We start from the raw sequence: 22876 nt of genomic DNA on the forward strand, positions 1-22876 counted from the left end.
CACTCTCTGTTCTCTTCTGCACTGTCCCCTTTAGTCAGTGTCCACTCTTACCCTTGAATGTGCCTAATAGTATTCTATAATAAACTCCATCTTCTACAATAAAAACTAAAAAAAAAAAAAAAAAAAAAAAAAAGCAGTGGTCTGTACTACATGAACTAGCCCCAAACTCCTTCATTCAACCAGTCCTGCCCCAGCATCCTGAGTGGCCTGGCTGCAGGTGTGTGTGCCACCATGCCCAGCTTAAAGCTGTTCTAACACTCCTTCCTAGAGTATGTGACTTTCAATGCTCACAGGTTAGGCAGCATAATGCCCAGAGCTTCAGAGGTAGGACACAGATCTGTATGAGGGAGGAAGGTCTCTGTTCCCCTCTGATCCTGTATGTCCTCTGGGTTGTGCTCCTGGGAACCTGAACCTCCAGGAGCTCATTTCTAACTGTAAGGTGTCTCTATCATGAGGGTATCCTGGCCGTGTGCTCAGTCAGTGGGCCAGGGAAAACGCTCTGTAAGGATCAGCCAGAGCCTTTGCTAAGAGTCAGGCAAATCAGATTTAAAGGAAATGACTGGAGAATATAGCCACCCAGCATGTCAACACTCACCTGTGTCCATCAATCCCGGGGTAACTCTGCTTTCAAGGGAAGGGCAAACTGCATCCATTTCCACAAAGGCCTGGCCTTAGTTACAGAGGCTCACACATGCTTAGAGCCACCATTTCTCCCTTGAAAAAGAAATGGTAACAGGACACAGATTTCTTCAGACTTCCCCTGGAGCATTCTCAGCAAAGGGCAGAGCAGTGCTGGTGCTAGTGTGGATACACTGCTGCCCACTCCAGAAGAGCTTTTTCAGGGCCACTTCCCCTCAGCTTCAAGTCAGCAGAGAAATTCAGTGCTGGGGGAAGAGTCAGGTTTTTTTACTGTGGCATCCCCAAACACACCAGTTTGAAGCATGGATGAAGACATTTGCTAGCAAAGGAGGCACAGAGTGAAGTCTGTAAAGAAAGGCACAGCACCCAGGTTCTAGTTCTTGATTTTAATGTCATCTGAGGGGAGCAAGACTCTGTACCAGAGTGCTCACAGACAGGTATGTTAATGAACACAGGAAGTGTTACATTTTGTACACAAACCCCACACTATACAGAGGAAGACAATGGGCCCAACTGACCTCTCACACTCAGAAGTGCCTGCCTGTTCCTATACCCAACCTGGTCCCATATTCCCAGCCCTCTGCCTCGCCAACCCTCCCTTTCCACTTCATACACACTTCTTCCAGAATTTAAAAAAAAAAAAAAAAAATCCTCTCCCATCCAGGTTCCCATATGGAAAGACTCCCTTAAAAATCATGAGACAGGCACTACTTCCATGCAAGAGCCCCTGCAAAAGAGCACCCAAGAAAGCGTAACCATTTGTATTAGGGTCAAACGTGGCTAAAAATATGCAGGACATTTTGACATTCTTCCTGGGATCAAAAATTCTCTGTATGAGGAGTTTTTTGTTGGTGGTATTTGTCTTAACTCAGTCAGGACTCAGCTCAGGATCACACACTAGTGTGTGCCCCGCTTGCTTTGTCTTGCAGGGGTTTGCTATTCTTCCAATGAGCAACTCAAAACCTGATCAGCCTGGGACAGAGACAGTTCCCCAAATATCCTAAGCCCTGGGAGAAAATAGGAAGTTCCAGAGTATGGCTGGCTGCCTTCATTGTTGGAAGCACAGAGCAGCCGGGCGAACATGCAGAGGTAGGTTACAGATGGTGATAATTCTTCTAATTAGAGCATTAACAATGAATTTCTTCCCCTGGGATGTGCTGTGTTTTAGGGTGGTTTGCTTTCCATCTTCTGTTACTATTGCATTTTTAATTTGTATTGCATTTTGTTGTGGCTAGCATTGCCCCCTGCAGTCCTATCAAATCTTTCATCTTCCCAATCAATGAGCATGCTGTCCAGGGAAAAAAGTGCCCAAAGTCAAAAGGGAAGGAAGCTCAAGGGCACTTGGATCTGACTCATCAACGACTAGCCTGTCTTAAACCATGATGAACCTTAAACCTTGTCAGACTAGAGGCATTGACATTATATATACACAAGAATTCCATAAGAACATATTTCCTGTGGATCAGGAAAAAGCTTTCCTCCCAACTCCTCTTTTGCTCCAGGCCTGGGCATTTGCAGCTGAAGGAGGATTAAGTGGACAGAGGGACTTCCATCCCCAGCCACCACATCCAGTAGCACATTCAGTTTGGCCTTGGCTTCTCATCAGAGATGGCCTTTAGGAAGAGCTCTGGGAGGACAGAGAGGACTAGAGACAAGAATGCTGAGGGACAGATGGAAAAAATCTACTTTCACATGATGGACTCCTATTTTTTTCTTTTTGGTGGTGCTGGGGAAGGAACCCAGGGTTTTGTGCATGTTGGGCAAGTGCTCTAATTACTGAGCCATATCCTAGCCTCCACGATATATTGCTTTATTTCATATTCCTATTTCACTAGTCAAGGAAGGACTGTAATTATAATACAATTTTTAGTACAAAGAAAACTGTCCATTGCCACAAGAAATTATAGAAGTCATTGGATTAAAAATACAAAAGTTTTTGTAGTTTAAAAAGGAAAAAAGTAAATTCACATGCAAGAGGATTCAGTACATGGTCTCCCCTCATACCTCAGACATCAAGTCAAATATAAAGGGGAGAAAAAAATGAAGGAACAGAAGGGGAGAGGGAAGGAGCTCTGGGCTGCCTTCCCTAGTGTCCCTTCTCTGCCTGCTCCAGTGGCCTGGAGCCCTCTCTTCCCACATTGCCACAGAACACACCACCCTGAGGATGACACAGGGGAACAGGAAAACAGGGTATCTCCAGCAAGAGGCACAAGGACGATGTTCCTACCCAGCATCTTTGTAACCTCAAGCAAGCATTCTGGGCCTGTATTTGAGCAGACCAGTTTCTCCCTGTCTCACAAGAGTGGATTTTAATTTGGCAAACACTGTGAGGCTCTAGAGTGTGAATAAGAAGGATCCAAGGCCCAATTACCAAAGGTCTTGGACTTAACTGTCTGCTCTGTACTCACATGGACATCCTCCTGAATAGAGTCTATCTGTCAAAAAAAAAAAAAAGAAAAAGAAAGAAAAAAAGAAGGAAAGAAAGAACGAACGAATGAACAGAACACGGCTAGCTGGGCACAGTAGCTCATGCCTTTAATCCCCAGCACTCAGGAGATAAAGGCAGGTAATTTCTGTGAGATCAAGTCCAGCCTAGTCTACGTAGCAAGTTCCAGGCCAGCTGTGGCTACAGGGATACCCTGCCTAAAAAGAAAAGAACATGAGGGCCAAGCATGATAGGATTAAGCCTGTGATACCAGGACGGAGAAGGTAGAGGAGAAAGGAGGATTAAGAGTATAAGTCTATCCTCCTCAGTTGTAGAGTGAGTTTGAGGCAAGCTTGGACTCCATGGGACCCTGTCTCAAAAATAAAACAAAACCAAGTAAGAAATTTTTTTGTTAGAACAAGGCCAGAGCCACATTGCTGGGCTAAGTGCCAAGCAAGGGCAACAGCTCCAAAAATGAGACCATTGTTTGTTGATGAGAACAGAGAGCAAGTATCTTGGAAGATGACTGATAGTCCTTCCCTCTTCTATCTCAGTCTCTGCCTCTGTTACACCTATATGGGAATGAAACACAAATACAAGACCATGCCCTGCAATGTTTCCACAAGGGCCCCAGAAGTCACTGCCCTCCAGCTACACAGAGGAATTCATCCAAGGTCCCAGAGCTTGGCTTTCTATTCCTCAGAAGCACTTGGATGCCTTTAACCCCCACTGTCTACGCACAACTGGCTGGTTCTATAGGACTGAGATCAGTGAGCAACCCCCACCAATTCCTTACATTAAAAACAAACAAACAAAACAAACAAAACCTGTCCAGGAATAGTTAAGGACACCCATGATTACACAGAACCCATTATGCAGCCCAGAAATGCTATGCTCTGTGGGGTGCTGCATAGCTCTCGCTTTATGTTATTTCATACTCTGACTTAGTTGCCCATGACTGCAGACAGAGCAAGAAGGAAACACAGTAGAAACAGATTTCTGTGGGCCTTTTTTCCATCTCTTAAACATGGGATGTAGAAGATCACAGAGGTTTGCTGGCTGCTGTCTTTCTTTAGCTCCTAGGATAGCTGAGCCTCCTACACAGGGCTTCTTTTCCTTCCCCAGAACAGACACGCTCCTAGACGGATAGCATCCCTTCCAAAAGAGGTTCACCATATAGGATCCTAAAACATGATATAGCAGCAAGGAGTGTTCTCAGCCTCTGAGAGTGATGCTACATATCAAGAAGGATCTAGGCACCTTGCCTGCTTGACTTAAGAAATCTTCAAAAGGAACCTTTGGAACTTGCATTCCAGCCCTGTGAGAAGATAACCCTGCAGGTAAGGTAGAAGCCAAGGCCCTGAGGCAGGACTGTAAACGCTGTGGTTCTCTAAGGCCAAACTGGTACGTGGCTTTGGTAGGTCTGGTTAATCTCCAAGAGGTGGTGATGGGAGCACAGGAAGCATCTTTGTACATCCTAAGACAAGGTGGGGCTGTTCCTGGGGCAGCAAGGGACACACACTGGGAGGAAAATCACTCTTTCTTCTTTGGCCAGGGCTGCAGGGTAGCTACTTGAGTAAATCCCCCACCACATTCCTCATTCTGACTGACATACTGAGCAGAGGAATGCTTGGCCAGGTGAGGAAGTGATGATACCTACATCGGTAAGATGGCTCTAAAAAGGGCAGAAGCTCCCCTGAAAGGTCAGGAGCCAACCTCTCTGGACTTCCAGTAAAATCCTCGCTAGACCCTATGGCCTCCAAATGAAGACCACTTTCGAGAAAAGGCCAGGTGAGAGCAGAATGAGTCCTAAGAGCAAGTCGGGGAGACTGCAGCAGCACCTATGCCCTTGGCTCCGTGCCTCAGCACTGGGTCCTCACCTCAGCAGGTTCTGGGGCAGTCAGCAACCCCTCAGGGATTGGACTCCCAGAACCACCCAAGAGGATGGACACCCTCCCTGATGGGACTCTTTGCCTACTAGGACTACTCACCACCATGTGATCTTGAACTCATAGATGGGGCGTTTGCAGTAGTAGTGGTTGACAAGGTGCTTGTCGCACACCCCGATGCACTGGTGGTCCACTGTGAGGCCCTGGGCTGAGAGGTCTGTGACCAGGCAGTGCAGCAGGTCATACACATCAGCCACAGCCTCCCATGGCCCAAAAGACACGTCCACTTCACAATGGTGCTCAAAGAGCTGCCCATCGCTCTCACTCCGCTCAAAGCGCAGAGAGTTGAGGAGCGGACACTCGTAGGGGGTGATAGGCATCTCCTCCTTGAAGACACAGACTTTAAGTTTGGCAAAGCGGGCCTTCCGCTGCACTGCACGCAGCCGGGCAATCTCCACGATCCGCTCCAAATGGTCTACAGAAGTGAACATAGCATCCCATCAATGGGCAGGGGTGGGACAGGAGGGTAGACAGCAGGATGCAGAGGGGAAAGTATTCCATGGATCTAGGAAGAGGATGCTTCAATAAGGGCCATGATTTTCCAAAGGAAAAGGAAACCAACAGGATGAGGGCTGTCCTCCTGAAATGCAATTGGCTGAAAGTTCCCCAGTAAAGGTATAGAGTGGGATTGGGTGGAGGAGAGGAGTCATCCAGAACCTGAACGGTTCCAGTGTCACAGAGAACATTCTCTCCTAATCTGGATGAACCAAAACCCACCGACCGCTGGTGAAGACCTAGAAGCTGACTAATACCTTGCAACCCCTTTCCCCAACTGTGCAAGGCAGCTGCCCCTCACCTTTGTAATAGGGCATGAGTCCCAGAAAGGCCTGGCGCACCTTCTCGCCCTTCAGAGGCTGCATGTTCTCCAGCTGCTCCAGGAGGGGCCCAATGGCATAGTATTGGGCCTCTTTGTGCACAGCTCGTACTCGCTCCCGGGGTGGAAGGTCCCCTGAGCGCAGGAAGTTCAGCACATCCCTGAGCAGGAAACAGTAAGGGAGAAAAGGAGCTAAGAGCCTGGGAAGTAAAAGGATGAGGAGAACAGAATCTGGGCCAGATCACCAACTGTATAACTTTGGGTAAGAGAATTTGATCTCTGTGTGCTTTAGTGTCCTCGTGTAAAATGAGAGAAAATACCTCCATGTGTTACCTCCATGGTGTTAAGGGAACTAAGTCAGGTATAATAGCATGTGCCTTTAATCCCAGCTCTTGGAAGGCTGGCTTCAAATTTGCTATATAGCCAAGACTGGCCTTGAACTCCTGATCTTTTTGCCTCAACCTCTCAAGTGCTGGGATTATATGCATGTGCCACCATATCTGACATAACATAAACTTCTAAAATTATAATTTTAAAGGTATAATAATTAATATTCAATGAATATACATACATATTTATATGTTATCTGAGATAGGGTTGTGTTACATAGTCCAGGCTGCTGGACTAAAACCCTGCTGCTTTAGCTTCCCTAGTGCTGGGATTATAGATATGTGCCACCACAACTGTCTACATATATACTTTTTCAATTATAAAGTTAAAAGTTTAATGTAAGAATTATATTAAGTCAATATAATATGTATAATTTGAGACAAGGTAAGTCATATAGTCCAAGCTGGCCTAGAACCCAAAACTCTCCTGCTTCAACTATCCAAGTGATGGGATTTACAGGTGTGTGCCACACCTTCCCAGAGAGGAGGAAGGCTAGCAATGGAATCCAAGGCCATGTGCATCCTAGGCAAATGGTCAATCACTGAGCTATACCTGAGCTCAAATGTACCAATTCTAATTATATAACTCACTTTTGGAAGAATATTCACAGAACTACTTAGGTCAAGGTACAGAAGATTTCCATCCCTCAAAGTTTTTCTCTGTGCCCTTCCTAGACAATCCCTACAGGGAAACTACTCCAACTTCTATCAACAGACTAGTTTTGCCTTTCCTTGAAATTCATGTAAACAGAATCATACAGCATGTTCTCTTTTGTACCTGGCTTCTTTCCTTCAACAAGATATTTTTGAGGTTTCTCCACCATGTGACAGTAGATTCTTTTCTGTTTAGGGTTTGTTTTTTATTATTTATTATATGAATGTATAAATATTATATGAAGGATAATTTATTTACCTATTCTCTTATTAATAGATATTTGGGTTGTTTCCAGTTTGGGGCTATTATGAGTAAAAATATGATGAACATTCCTGTATAAGACCTTCAGTGCTATGATGTGGCCGCTGGCAAGTTGCCCATACTCCTGTAAGTAATTCTAATTAAACCCATTGGTTTTAAAAAAAAGGAAAAAGAAAAAAAATCTTTTGTGAACACAGCACCAATTTCTCCTGCGTAAATACTAGAAATGTTCAGTCATAAGGTAAGTACATATTTAACAAATTAGTTGTAGTCCATAAGTACAAAAATATTCTATTTGTCTCATATCCTTTTACATTCTGTAGCTATATAAAGATAAAATGTCAAACCTAACGTCTGAACCAACTGGTTTCACAACTGAGTAAAACCATGTATAATTTCTTAAACTATATATTCAGTCCCTCTAATTTTCTTCAGATACTTTAGTTAGTGCTCAGAGTAATCAGGCCCATCATCTGCTGGTATGGGAAGAGAATGAGTAAACCCTAAGACCAAGCTGTGACCTCAATAAGTAATACAAGACAGGTAACACTAAATATTAATCTGTGTCAGCCACTGATCATGTGTTACACATTTAGTCCTTTCAATGACATTATAGGGTGGGTTCTCGCCTAGCTCCATTCTATAAATGAGGCCCAAGTGGTACCCAAGAGGTTAAGAAACACCCTTGCTGAAGGAGCCCGGCTGGCAAAGGCTCAGGTCCAGACACAGCTGACTCTGAGCGCACAACCACAATGGTCCTGGCTTCATTAGGAGCAGTCAGACCAAAGAGTAGAATGCACCACAAAGAGGAACTCCCCAGGACAGAGGCCCAAGCAGCATCAGGATGGGAGCTGATGTACATGAGCTGCAACAGAAGAGAAAAACACCCTTACAAATACCTGAACCCTTATTTTGAGTCATTTAACAGTTATATGGGCTAGAGTCCAGAAACTCAAGCATGAATGCCACCATATCTTGCTTTCTACAATACTGCCAATATCTTTGATACTCTCCAGTCATGGCCAATAGAGTATGAGTATTTTAGCTTTGAGATGGATCTTGTTCTCCTGCCCCACAACTCCTCTGGGAATCTTCAACAAATCCTTATGAGCTCGGAAAAACAAAACCCTGGGGCAAGGCCCAGCTAAAAGTGCTATGGGAGCTGCCAGCTGGGGCCAGCACTTTCCTCCCCCAAACAGCCTACAAACAAAAATCTTTTTATAGTTCCATAGAGTGATGTGACACTTTGTTTTCTCAGCACCAGAGGCAGCTGATAGCCCACTGAGGAAACCCAGATGCTACAAAACAAATTATTTGGCCAGAGGCTCCTTTCTGAGGAAAAAGTGACCCTTTTCCTATGTGAGCAGTCCTACTTGGAGGTCAGCACAGAGACCTTTTCAGTGACGAGTCCCCCCTCCCCCACCCCTGGTCATTTGGTTCAAGATCAAGGGTTATGTCAGTTCTCTAATGATCTCCAGAGTAATAACGAAGGAGTAGAGAATTCCTCAGCCAGGTCATACTTTCAAGATCACTCTGAGGTTCTTTATTTAACCCTTGCTGGCAGGCTCACAAGACAGATACAATTATTTCTCATATGATCAACAAGGAGACTGAGATACAATTGCTTATGTATACGATTGCCAGAAGTTTTTTGTGACAAGGTATTAACATCACATATATTTCTCTAAAATATATATCTTATATATTGAAGTTGTGTTTTTACATGTTTTATTGTTAAAATCCAAGAACAATTCAACTTTTTTTTTTTTTTTGGTCTTTTTGAGACAGGGTCTCCCTGTAGCCCCAGCTGTCCTGGAACTCATTATGTAGACCAGGCTGGCCTTGAACTCACAGAGATCCACCTGCCTCTGCCTCCCAAGTGCTGGGATTAAGGGCATGCGCCACCACGCCGAGCTTCAAGTATGTTTTTTGAGACATTTTTTTATTTTATGTGTATGAGTGTATTGCCTGCATGTGTGTGAGTGCACCCGTGTCGTGGAATGCCATGGAGGTCAGAAGAGGGCTTTGAATTCCCTTGGATCTGGAGTTAAGGACAGTTTGTAGCCGCCATGTGGGTGCTGGGAATCGAACCCAGGTCCTCTGCAAGAGCAGTCAGTGCTCTTAACCGCTGAGCCATCTCTCCAGCCCTTTGAGACTTTTCTTGGTAAAACTGAAGGGATGGCAACACATCATCAACCCTTCTTTTTGTTTTCAACTATGGCAAGAAGCCTCAAAACCACTGCTGCACACCATGCTTCCTCTGCACAGCAAAGGGTTTTGTTGTTGTTTGAGAGAGCACTGAGACAGGGTCTCCCTGTGTAGCCCAAGTTGGCCTTGAACTTGCAATCCTCCTGTCTCCACCTCACAGGTGCTGGGTGTGCCACCATGCCCAGCTTGCACGGCAATACTGAACACCAGAATTTAGATGTAAAGGTCTTCTTCAAGACGTTTTAGATATTCCATGACTCTAGGTTGAGTTCATACCTGTTCCTTTCCATATCTATGACGACATCCAAGGCCTCAAACTACACAGGATCGAAGTTTATCACACCTAGCTAGTGTTACTAGAATTTCTCTTATCTTTATCTCCTTTGGCAAAGCAACTAAGCATTTTAATCCAATTCAATAAACACTTTTATTAAATTCCACCATTAGGATATCTCCTCCGGTACTATGGGAGATGCCAATCACCAGACCCAAACCCAGATTACTCACTTGCTAGGACTATGGAGTTGACTATAGAGGAAGAGACATACCCAAAGTGTGTGCCATCTCGGTCAATGAAGTACCGGCCCTCGGAGTCCGTGGGGATGTAATGCCGCCCGCTGAACATGGCAGCCAGCATGGTGTCTTCATAGCGACGCAGAGTAGACAGCCGTGTAGTAAAGTGAGCCCCTCCAATGTTAAGGGGGACAACCTCAGGAAACTGGAAAGAACCACCACAGCTCTCAGGCTGGTGGGGGTATAAGAGCTGGGGCTGATCTACATAGTCAGTCTTCCTGGTCTAATTAGTATGACACCATTCACTCACTTAATCCTCAAACCCAGGGATCCACCTGTTCATTTTCTTTTTTTCTCCTTCCTCTTCCCTCAAGTATCAATTACCAAATCCTACTCATTAAATCAGCTCTCTTCATCCCAATCCTACAATCTTTGCTCTAGAGCTCAAGCCTTCATTGTCCTCCTTCCATTTCCTGAATTTATCATATTCATGCCCTTGCTTATGCTGTCTTCTTTGCCCCAAAAGCTCTTATCACTCTCCCTCTGTCCATCTAGCAAATAAAATTTCCCTATGTGGTGGTATAGATTGTTCACCCAATAAGGGCATCTGGATGAGTGGTCTGCCAGCCCAGGTGTGTGTCCTTTTCCTAATTCACACCAAAGTACCACGTGGCTTAGCAGCATCCATTCATTCTAAGGGTCTCTATTGTGATCATTGCTGCTCTGTCCTCTTTCATGTGTCCCCAAAAGACTACATACTCTTCCATTGTGCCTTCCCTACATGCCACAATCTCTATTATGGCACCTAGCACAATACATTGGCAATCATTTTTTTCTGTCAATCAATTCTACTACATGCCAAGCATCCCAAGGGCAGGAGACCCTTTATGCTTGCCAGCTGTGAACCTGTTCACATCAGAGCTCAATAGCTGTTTGTTGAATACATCCAGGCATCCAATCCTCATTCCTTTCTTCTTACCCAGGCACTTGTCCATGCTATTCAGGAGCTCTACTGCTGAACTATACTCTCAGCACCCCCAATCCTCACTCCATTCCCCTCCTACTTAATCTGTAGAGTGAAGGTCCTGGAGGCAGGGGCTAGGTGAAGTTAGGAAAAGAAGAGCAAAGATTAGCCTTGGAAAGTTCAAGGTTCTCCCTGAAAAGCTCAAGAATTTTTTTTAACCTTTCACTGCTGTGGTTTCTACAAACTATATCTGAAAGAAATCTTGCCAGCACTAACTTTCCCACAAACTGCCTCCAGACCAACTAAAATTTATCCCAGCACAAATCTTATTCCAGCACGTTCTTTTCGATATTATGACATCACCCTAGCTATGACAAAACCTATAAATTTATCTGAACAATCCCTTTTCCCAGCTTTCACATCATTTGTCAAAAAAAGAGGGTAGACACAAATACATTAAAAACTTACCTAATGCCTGCCTTACAGTAAAGACCTAAAATTCACAGAATGAAACAGAATGTACAATTCTGTGTACATATGTACTCAACTCTTTTGCACCCACAGTACATGGAAATACCTTCTGCTTTTTCTACAGGAACTCTCAATCTACTGTATGTCTGTGTCAAGGCACAACAAATATTGTTTGGGCATAATGCTTTACATTTCTGGAGTTCTAACTTTTTCAATGGCTACTTCATACAATCCACATCTTTGCTCCATATGTGAGATGAGAAGACTGAAACAAAGAAGGAAAAGGTAACTGGAAACAGTTTTAGAGCTCACATGGAAGGATATGATTCACAGAAAAGCTGAGACTGAACACTTGGCCTACAGCCTATGGGGTTGTATGCCCTTTCCCTCAAACTACATCTTTTGCCCAATGACAGTGCATAAAAAATAGCACCACTGTGTCTCTATTGGCTCTTTTCCCTGACTGCAGAGTTATGTCTAGAATTTTGCTTATTTTCACAAGTTTCCCACAATGCTGGCAGTTCAGGTCTTCCAACCCTAACACAACACTCTCTGCTGCCAAGAGCCTGCAGCTTTGAGCAGCTCTGTCCATTATTCACTACCTGTGTCTGCTGAGTTGCCACTTCAGAATTCATCTTCCTGAGGGTCGTTTCAGTTGCTAATAGTCTCTCTCTCTCCTCTCTCTCTCTCTCTCTCTCTCTCTCTCTCTCTCTCGCTCTTGCTCTCTCTCTCATCTAAATAGCTAAATCTCGAACGTTCTTCAGTTTAAATCTCTCTCTCTCTCTCACACACACACACACAAAGTACCACCAGTGAAGCCAAAATGTATCACAGTACAATAGGTGAATGAGGATCCCAATCCCATCATCTCTACTCGAGTTCAAGCCTTTATCACCCTCCTTCCGTTTCCTGAATTTGTCATCTAAGATGCCCTTTCTCATTCTGTCTTCTTTGCCCCATGATGCTCTTACTACTCCCCTTGGTCCACCTAGCAAACGAGACTGCCCCATGTGGTAATATAGGTTGTAGAGCACCTGGATGACAGTGGTCTGCCCACCCAGGTGTATGTCTTTCTCCTAATTCACTCAAGGCACCATACAGGTCTAAGGATGATTAGCTTCTTATCTGCACATAGCTTCTTACCCCACCCTCTCGGGGGCTCTGGCCAGCCCAGGACCTCCTTCTGGACTGTCCGGAACAAGCTATCATGTCTGGGGGAGTCCGGGGTCCACCTCTCCCTTAGTGCCTGCCCCTCACCTCCAGATGGTAAAGGTGGGCTATGGGATACAGGAATGGAAATGAACATTCTGCTGGCCAGTGAGTATTGTTAGGAGGAACATGGAGTGCAGGTGACCCCGTGCAGGGAGGACACACGTGGGGCAGGTGTGGTACCAGGCTTGGATAGCTCCTCAGGGGGCTCACCTCCTAGGGTCAGTTCTACAAGCACCCGCCTCTCCTCACTTCCCACCCGTCCTCCCGTGCCCCATCACTCGGTCCCAGGTACCTCCTGGGGCAGCAGGGGCAGCGCGTGCTCCGCCTGCGTGGCCGTCGGAGTGGCCGGCTCCAGAAAGTCGTCTTCGGCGTCGGAGCTGGACATGGCACCGTCCGGGTGACGGCTGTCTGGCTCCCGCCCCGTGACTACTACCATCCCTCTGGCTCTGGGCGGTGGGCGCGGCTTGGGGCAGGCGGGTGGGCGGCGACCTCAGCAACTAGAGCCAAGCAGCGGCTGACATGACGCGACCGGCCAGCGACAGACGCGAGACGCCGAGAGCCTGCGCAAAGGACGGACGGCGACTGCTCCCCTCAGCCGCTACTCAAACCCTCTAACGACCACCCGAGCCCACAGTACGCCACTGGCCTGACCCGGCCGCCTCCTTGTATTGGCCGAACCTTCGCTGGCTCCGCCCTGATTGGCAGGAAGCTTACCCAATCACAGAGGAAACGCGTTCCCCCTAAACCAGAATGGCCACGACCTCCCCGTCTCTGATTGGCTCTCCGACTAACGGGGCACGCTCGTGGCCCGGCTAGTTTGTGGCGTGGCCGAAAGGCGGTGGTTCCCTAAGCCGGGAAGCAGCTCCCTCAGTGACCACCTCGCAGATCCTACGCTGCAAAGCCGGACCCGGCCGCCTCTCGCTATTGGCCAAGCCTTCGCTGGCTCAACTCTGATTGGCAGGTGCACTATCCAATCATAGGGGAAACAAGTTCGACCATAGAGCAGGGTTATCCATTGGTAGCCGGCTGCGGGCATGCCCCAGTCTGATTGGCTTTCTAACGGAGGCGCGCTACCCGGCCTGGTCGAGGGCGCAGCGAGAGGGCGGAGGCTCCCTCTGCGTGGACTTGCTCTCCCTCAGCAACCACTGCCCTGCTTGTGCGTGGCAGATCCAAACCGGCCGCTTCCTACTATTGGTTGAGTCTTCGCTGTCTCCGCCCTGATTGGCAGGTGCACTGTCCAATCATAGGGGAAACACGTTCGACCCTTGAGCTAGTTATCACTGGCAGCAGGCTTGCTGACCTGCTCCCCTGCGATTGGTTCTCTAGATAACGGACACGCGCTTCACTCCCTAAACTCGCCCGGTAAGATGGTCCAAAACGCGACGGGAGGGCGGTGTTCCCTCAGCCCAAGTAGGCTCTCCCTGCTAGCATCCAGGAGGACCGGCCGGCGTGCTTCCTGCTGTTGGCTGGGGTCCTCGCGGCTCCGCCCTGATTGGCAGGAATCTCGCCCAGTCATAGGACAGTATGTTTTGATCCGCGACGGTGCCTTACTCTCATTGGCTAGCTGGCTGGTGGGCGCATGCTCTCACTGCCTAAGCGCTCCAGAAGGGCTGTGCGGATGTCGGCGGCCTCTTTTCTGGGCGTTGCACGGACCCCTACCAGTGTCCAGGCTCGTTTGTTTCCGAAGCAGCAGTTCCGGTTGCAGGAGTCCCAGGAGGGCTGTCCTTGAAGCTGCGTTGGGAAGGAGGGCTGAGGCGACCAGCGTTGTAGAAGATGGCGGTTGAGCACTGGGACGACTTGGCTGGCCCTCCTGAAGCCACGAGGACATGGCTGTTACGACTTCTTCAAAAGCCAAAACAACAAAACACGAAGATAAAAGAAAACTCAAAATAGGAGTCACTGGGGTCAATTAATGACAGCTTCTCACTCTGCACCAGGAGACAGGCCATTCCAGAAGATTCTCAAGGGCTGGTCAGATGGAGACCAATTTGATACGAGAGGGCTTTGTGTGGATGCCGTGACACCTGTTGGGGGACAGGACGGCCTGGTCAAAAGCCCTGTACTTCAGCCTAACAAGGCTCTGTCACCTGGCCTTAATATGCCAATTAAAACGGCAAGTAATGGTGAAAAGCAGAGAGTTAATGTGGCCACATTGGGACGAGGGACCGGTAAAGAGGTCCAGTGACACCCTCCCCCCAAACCCATCTTCTGGAGTATTGACATGAACTTTAGGCTTAAATCAATGAAAAATCCAGGCAGGAGGGCAGAGATTCATAATGAGGCATCCCTGATCAAGGTGTGTAGACTGGCGCATCAGTGTCTCAGTTCTAATTCTGTACAGTGGTCCAAAGAAATCCTTATAACTTGAGGGAACAAGCTGGTTCTCAGATGATTACTCCTACTCCAGATGCAGCCTCACCATTATGGACAATTGTTCCTTATGGGTGTGGGGGGCGGGGTGGGTCATGTCTGTCTTGTGACTGAACATCTTTAGCAGTATTCAAGAGCTGACAGATGCATCAGTCACTCTTTCTGCCTGTAGGCTTGAAGGAGGACCAGATAAGTTTAGGTAGACACTCAAGGGATTAATATTCCTATGTACAGTTATCCAGGAATTTGACCTAAAGTAATCATACAAAACGAAGGCAGAAATGCCAGGCTTCATCCTGCTTTTCAGATACCTTTTGGGCCCCAGGGAGAAGTCAATGGTTTTTTAGCAAAAGCAGCTTCTAAGTGCCTGTTGTACTTCCAGGAAGTAAGGATTCTAGTTTTTCAAACTACTTTCTTGGAGTTCCTCATGTAACTGTCACTGTTGACAGAAAAGGAAAATGAGGCAAGGACATGATGGCATAGACTACATAATACAGCACTTGATGTAGAGACAGGAGGATCTGGAGTTCAAGGTCATCTACCTGGGCTTCTTAAAATAGAGAGGGGGAACCACCCAAAAAAGAATTTCTTCTTCCTTATGACAGTTGCAACCATATATGTTTAGATAAGACAATTTTTAAACTTATTTATTTGTATTTTTGTGTGTATGAGTTTTAACTGGGTATATGTATACTATGTGGGCACAATGCCTGCAGAAGCCAGAGAGGGCACTGTTGGATTCCCTGGAACTGGAATTACTGATGGTAGCTGCCATGTGGGTCTTAGGAACTGAACCCAGGTCCTCTGCAAGAGCCAGTGCTCTTAGCCTCCAACCCTAGATAAGAGAATTTTATAAGAAGAAATCTGAGCAGACCCAGGGTTGGTTCATTCACAAGGAGTTCCTTGGACCAGTTTGTTTTTGGTTTTGTTTTTTTTAATCTTTTTGAGACAGGGTTTCCCTGTAGCCCCAGCTGTCCTGGAACTCACTATGTAGACCAGGCTGGCCTTGAACTCATAGAGATCTACCTGCCTCTGCTTCCCAAGTGCTGGGATTAAAGGCATGTGCCACCATGGCTGGCCTGGACCAGCTTTTTTGTTTTTGTTTGCTTGGTTTGTTTTTGTTTTTTTTTTAAATATTCTCTCCAGCCCCTGTTTGGTCTTTTTAAGACAGGGTCTCCATGTAACCCCAGCTGGCCTGAAACTTATATGTAAAACTAGGCTGTTCCTCTCATAGACTGTCCTGCCTCTGCCTCCTGAGTACCAGGATTAAAGAGGTGCACCTCCACATGCCCAGTTGGACCAGCTTTTTGTTTTTTGATTGTTTCGTTGGTGTTTAGTCTTTTTGAGACAGGTTCTCCCTGTAACCCCAGCTGGCCTGAAACTTATATGTAAAACTAGGCTGTTCTCACTTTCATAGATTGCCCTGCCTCTGCCTCCTGAGTACCAGGATTAAAGGTGTGCACTTCCACATTGCCTGGTTGGACCAGCTTTCCGTTTTTTGATTGGTTGGTTGGTTTTTGGTCTTTTTGAGACAGGGTCTCCCTGTAGCCCCAGCTGGCCTAGATTCGTTATGGAGACCAGGTTGGCCTCCAACTCATCGAGATCTACCTCCACCTGCCTCCCAAGTGCTGGGATTAAAGGCATGTGGCACTATGCCAGGCTAGACCAGCTTTCTTAATTTACCCAGTCTGCCAGAAGGCCTTCCACCCCTAGGAATCCATGTGCAAAAACCACAAAACTAAGCAATATGGGGAAGACAGTTATTCCAACAAGCTAATGAAAATGGCAGTAATATGGCACTAACTTCCAATTCCAGCACCCAGGAGTAAGGCAGGAGTTAGGCAAGCCTGGGATACAGAGTGAGACCAGAGAGAATAGTTCAGTTGGTAGAGTGTTTGCCTAGAATGCACTAATCCCTGGGTTCTACCTCCAGTATAAATTAGATGTGATGGTAATAAACAAGCAAAACGGGCCAGTGAGATGGCTCAGCAGGTAACAGCAGTGGCTGCCAGTCTGAATTCAAACCCCAGAACCCATATGGCTCTAGAGGACGAATTCCTGAAAGCTGTCCTCTGACATCCACACCCACACCATGGTACATGTTAAGGTTCAGATAGCCCCACCCCCTCACCAACCAGGTCTCAAGGACTTCTCAAGCTCCTGAGAAAAGGGAACCAAGCTGATAAGCACCCTGATCTTTGAAGTCAAGAGAAGCAGACTTTTATCCACTGTTTGGCCAACACAGCAAGCTTCCCCTTTGATCCCTAAAGAGAACAGGTTTTAACAGTCCCGCTCTCCCACTCCTCCCCCAACCCAACTTTAAAAAAATATATCTTCCTGCCTTTTGCAGGAAGCAGAAGCTGCCCCCTTTAAAAGACTCCAGCTCAGACCCGGGGCAGACATTTTCCCTGCCCGGAAGGGAATCTGTCCCATGTGTTCCTTTGCTAATAAACTATTTCGATGGAGTTTTATCTGTGTCCTAGTGCTTTCTCCTGATCAACCAGATTCATCCATAGGCTACTTTTTACCTTTACTTGCAGATAAACACTAATCAGTGTAAAATAAAAAACTTTGTAAATCCAAGCTTGGGAGGTGAAAGCAGGAGGATCAGAAGTTCAAGATTATCCTCAGCTACATAGTGGGTTGCCAGCCTGAACTATGTAAGACTATTTTAAAAATGAAAGAATCGTAGGGGTGGGGGAGGGTGCAGGGAGGAAAGTAGGGAAGAAAGAAAATAGGAAGTTCCAAAGTGTCAGGAGGTAGGAGGGGAAAATGCATGTGCAGTCACTTTTCGGTTCTGAAATATGCTGGAGTTTTCTTATACTTCTGCTAAAGATTTCTGTCAGGAATGTAGTTTCCCATTTGGTTTTGTTTATACAGTAGGGGAAATCCAAGATCAGCAGCCTGGAATGAGGGCTGCGGGGCTAGTCCAAAGGAGTAGAACAGGCTTTCTGGGAAAGCAGGACAATTTGCTAGCAGCTAGTCATTACCACCCCACTGCTAGAACCAGCTGGCTCACAGGAGGCCTTCTCAGAAAGGTCAGGGGGATCTCAGAGGAGGGGCTGGGTGGAGCATGCAGAAATCACTGCTTCTCTGAGACATAGGCTGTTAGACTCTGGGATTCCTCCAGGAATCAGATGATCCAGTCAAGTCATCTTACAGGACATCAAGTCCTGAATCAGGCAACTCAATTGTATTGTTTTCTGCCAAGTCTCTCCAAAGAACTTTGAGTATTTACAAAACTTTATGAAGTGCTGATTTGGCTTTTTACACTCTTAATTTTATGTATGTATGTATATGCATTTCTGACATGCGAGTCTCACCATGCAACTCTGACTGACTTGAAACTTGCTATGTAGACCAGGCTGGCCTGGAATTTACAGAGATTTGCCCGCCTCTGCCTCCCAAATGCTGGGATTAAAGGTGTGTACCACCAATCCGGGCATGGAGGCACATGCCTTTAATTCCAGCACTTGGGAGGCAGAGGGAGGAAGATCTCTGTGAGTTCCAGGCCAGCCTGGTCTACATAGTGAGTTCCAGGCCAGCTGGGGCTACAGGGGAGACCCTGTCTCAAAAAGACCAAAAAAAAAAAAAGTGTGAACCACCATGCCTAGGCCTAATTTTATTTTTTAAGATTATTTTATGGGGCTGGAGAGATGGCTCAGTGGTGAAGAGCACTGAGTGCTCTTGCAGAGGACCTGGGTTCGATTCCCAGCACCCACAGGGCAGCTACAAACCGTCCTTAACCCCAGTTCCAGGGGACTCCGAAGCCCTCTTCTGACCTCCAAGGTATTGCACGACACACAGGTGCACACATACATGCAGGCAGTATATTCAGACACATAAAAATAATAAAATTTTTTAAAGATTATTTTATATTTAATTTATTTTTATTATTTATGTATATGTTTGTGTGTGGGGATGTGCACTTGAGTGCAGTGCCCACCCAAGCAGTAGGTGTCAGATCTCTTGGAGCTGGAGTTATAGCTGGCTATGAGCTGTCCAACATGGGTGCTGGGAACTGAACTTGGATCCTCTGAAAGAGCAGTAAGTGCTCTTAACCACTGAGCCATCTCTCCAACCCTTATTTTGAAATAGGGTCTCATGCAGGCCTGGAACTCCTGATCCTCCTGCCTCCAACTCCTGCCTCCTGATAGGATTACAGATGTACACCATCATACGTGGCTTTCTCTCCTAATTTGCATTTACTGACTATTACATATTTGTGTAAACAGCAATAAAGGAAAACAGAAAAGTTTAAGTTTTTTCCCATACTGCCTTTTCTCCCTCCTTTTTCTCTTCTTCCTCCCTCCCTTCCTCCATCCATCTCTTTCTCCCCTTTTTATTCCCCCCCTTAACTCTTTCAACAAGGCCTTGATTTGTAGCACAGAGTGCAGCTGATTTTAATTAGCTGATAGACTAATAAGCAATTATAGATAATAAATGGAAACAAATCACCTGAATAAGTTACTGAGACACCCTCCATATACCTCTCTAAAGTCCCCTAATTATGATGCATACCATTCTATGCATGTTTCCTATTTAGTGGAGTACATATTACAGAAGAACACAAAATCATACATGTGTAGTTTGAAGAACAACTACAAAGGAGATAACCATACAAGCACTGCCCAATCAGAAGACATCACTGGCAATTCCCACGCCCTCCATGGCTCAGTTCTCCCTGGTGAAAACAGCCTGCGTTCTCTCATCATGTTGAGCTTCATTTTTCTGACAGTTCGGTTTTCCAAGTTTATTCACCCAAGTATCCATCTCCAAGCATTGCAGTATGATTTTCACTGGTTTTGAACTTGAAAGTCAAGTGACCACTGCTGATGAATATTGAATTATTTTCTAGTGTTGTGCTATGACGTATAATACTGGCATGAAATTTCTGTCATCTGCTGCTCTAGAAATATTAGATCATGACACTCCTATTTAGAGCTCTTTTAAAGGAGCGCCTTTTCCCTTACTCCCTCCTCCCTCCTTCCTTTCCTTGTGCTGAATATTCAAATTAAGTGTGCGCTGCAACACTGAGTTACACACCCACACACCCACACCCCAGGCCAGTGAAATGTTGAGGAAAGTTGAGGAAAAATACTTCAACTTTTTGAGTGAAGGAGAGTAAGAAGCGAGGAAAAGGAAAAACTCTGCCAAGGAGTTTTAAATTAAAACCTCTCAAGTTTTAATTTATATAATTAATTTATATAATATATAGCCTTCCACATGCTAGGCAAGCACTCTACTCCTGTCCTATGTCTCTAGTCCAAGTTTTAACACTAAATAATCTTTCTTGGTGCTAGGGCTTGTGAGTGCCACACTCCCAGCTCCTCACTGGGGGATTCTAGGCAGTGCTCTACCACTGAGCCACATCTCCAGCTCTTTACTGGGGAATTCTAGGCAAGTGTTCCACCACTGAACTGCACTCTCAGCCCCTCAATGGAGGATTCTAGGCAAGGACTCAACCTCTGAGCTATATGCCCAGCCAGAGACAAGCATGGTTCATTGCTATTTTAGCATTCTTATTTGAAATAATGCTATATAAAATGGATATTGTTTCTATTTAGGTAAACTGCACAGCAAATGTTGACTGGGTTGGAATTCTTAACTCCCAGTTGCCCAGAGGCGTCAATCAGATTTTGGAGTAAGGGACTTCTTTCCTTTCTCTTGTCCCCTCAATTTTCTCTATCCTGCCTCAAGTTCAGTTTAAGCTGCTTAAATATCTGTCCCGTCGATATGATTCCACCAAATGGAATAAATAATTTAACTGGAAGTATAATCCTCTGCATTGGATGAAAGACACTCTATATTCTTACTGCCCCCATTTTTCAGGGCTTCTATGCTATTCCACAGCTTTTTCTCTCCAGGCATCTCTGTTCACTTAGAATACTGGATTTGGGGCTAGACGGGACCTCCTTCTTTCAGAGGCAAGAAAAGGGTAGCAGGAAAGAAAAAAACAACTTGTTTGACGACTTTCAGCTCTGCAGTTTGTGTGTCTGTGTATGGGTAATTAGAGGACAACCTTGATGCTATTACTCAGGCACCATAAACCTTTTTACAAAATATGTGCATGAGTGCTTTGCCCGTATGTATGTAAGTGCACCTGTGTCTTGCAATGCCCTTGGAGTCGAGAAGAGGGCGTTGAATCACCTGAAACTGGAGTCACAGACAGTTGTTAGCTACCATATGGATGCTGAGAACTGAACCTAGGTGCTTTGGAAGAATTGTTGGAGTTCTTTGGGTTGGTTATAAACCTAAGGCACAAAAAAACTGGTCCCAAGGCAAGACAGGATTAAAACAGTAAGAATGTAGTTCCGCCAGCCTTTTCTATCCAGAGCCAGAGAGAGTAAACAGCTTCAGCTTTGACAAGTTTTATGAGTTTCTGTCAGTGTAGCAGGAAAGCAACCACAGACAAGACCTAAGTGAATATGTGTGGCCACACTTGACTCCTGGCCATCATTTACCAACCTGTGCACAAGAGAAAGACACAAATCCTAGCCTCAGTGTAATCTCTTCAATCCAGCACCACCTGAATTATATAGATAGGACTCTGCTTCATTCGAGATTTGAGTTTCAATTATTCGTTTGTGAAGAACACAGAAGTGCCAAGTCTTGAGAGTGTCAACATTGCTAATCTTTCATCAAATGGATAGACTAGGTAATGTCCTTAAGAGAGCTTGCTGCTCTTCCAGAGGACCCTTCATTTCCCAGCAACCACGTTGGGAGGCTCATAAACATTTGACTCCAGCTCCAGGGATCCGACACCTTCTTCTGGCCTCTGAGGGCTCCTGCATGCACATGGTGCACATAAACTCATGCAGGCAAACACACATACACATTAAATAAATATTTTTTAAAACGTGGGAAAAGGATCTTATCTGGACTTCTTACCCTCCTTTTAAAAAAGAAAATAGCCAAGTGTGGTCGTGCATGCCTTTAATCCTAGCATTCAGGAGGCAGAGGCAGGTGGATATCTTTGAGTTCAAAGCCAGCCTGGTCTACATAGTGAGTTCCAGGCCAGCTGGGGCTACAGGGAGACTCAGTCTCAAAAAACAAAAAATAAATACAAAAAAAAGGGAGGGAGGGAGGGAGGAAGGAAGGAAGGAAGGAAGGAAGGAAGGAAGGAAGGAAGGAAGGAAAGGAAGGAAGGAAAGGAAGGAAAGAAGGATCAATCAATATGTTGAGTTTGTGATTGGAATATAAAATATGGTTCTTCTTATGAAGATGATAAAATTCAGATGTATTGATCATCTTTAGGCAGTCCTAGAAGTGTCTAGATTCAGGCACTTCCAATCAGGGCCAGGTTTTAAGAGGGGTAACTACAGCAGCCTTTGTTTATGAGATTGCGGCAGTCAGGCCAGGAAGGTGGCTCATGTAGTAAGGGCATTTGCCACACGAGTGTGATGACCTGAGTTTGCTCCCTAGAACCCTTGTAAAGGTGGAAGGAGAGAACTGACTTCACAAAGTTGTCCTCTGACTTACACACACACACACACACACACACACACACACACACACAGACACACACACACACCACACACACAATTACTATAAAAGGTATGTTTTGTTTATGGGGTTTTTTTGTGTTTATTTTTTTTTTTTTTTGCCTTGGCTGGCCTAGAACTTGCTACATATACCAACCTGGTCTCAAACTCACAGAGATCCTTCTGCCTTGCCTCCCGAGTTGGCATTAAAGGCATGCTTGGCCAAAAGAAAGTTTTTAAGATCAAAAAAATAAATATGTTAAGCCATGTGGGATGTTGGATGCCTGTAATCCCAGAATTTGGGAGGTGGCGGCAGGAGGATCAGCAGTTCAAAATCATTTTCAGCTACATAGTAAGTTTAAGGCCAGCCTGGGCTACATGAGACCCTACCTTAAAAAACTAACAGAAAGAAAGAAAGAGTTGAGCATCAGAGTTTGGTCTAACTAGGCATGTTAATCGCAGCATTATTCAAATCCATTTATTATCACCTGTGAGATTAAGGGATTCATTCTCCTGATTTTT

General features: G+C 45.8%; 1 protein-coding gene across 6 annotated transcripts; it reads right to left on the minus strand.

Moving 5' to 3' along the window:
* Nucleotides 1-31: 31 nt before the first annotated feature.
* On the minus strand, nucleotides 32-13391 carry Kctd7 (potassium channel tetramerization domain containing 7). Of its 6 annotated transcripts, none has more exons than XM_029566482.1 (5): nucleotides 12793-13391; nucleotides 9889-10058; nucleotides 5850-5988; nucleotides 5056-5428; nucleotides 32-884 (listed from the first exon to the last, which is right to left on the minus strand). In XM_029566482.1, the coding sequence occupies exons 1-5, from the start codon at nucleotides 12934-12936 to the stop codon at nucleotides 799-801; spliced, it is 912 nt and encodes a 303-aa protein (XP_029422342.1). In that variant the 5' UTR covers nucleotides 12937-13391; the 3' UTR covers nucleotides 32-798. The 6 variants fall into 6 exon arrangements, with proteins under 6 accessions (XP_029422342.1, XP_029422345.1, XP_029422341.1 ...); XM_029566485.1 differs by having other exon boundaries at nucleotides 5810-5988; nucleotides 12793-13383; XM_029566481.1 differs by lacking the exon at nucleotides 32-884 and adding an exon at nucleotides 1492-3636 and having other exon boundaries at nucleotides 12793-13389.
* Between the last annotated feature and the right edge of the window lie 9485 nt (nucleotides 13392-22876).

This window comes from Nannospalax galili, unplaced genomic scaffold, assembly GCF_000622305.1.
Source record: "Nannospalax galili isolate Female #2095 unplaced genomic scaffold, S.galili_v1.0 scaffold899, whole genome shotgun sequence".
NCBI classification, from domain to species: Eukaryota; Metazoa; Chordata; class Mammalia; order Rodentia; family Spalacidae; genus Nannospalax; species Nannospalax galili.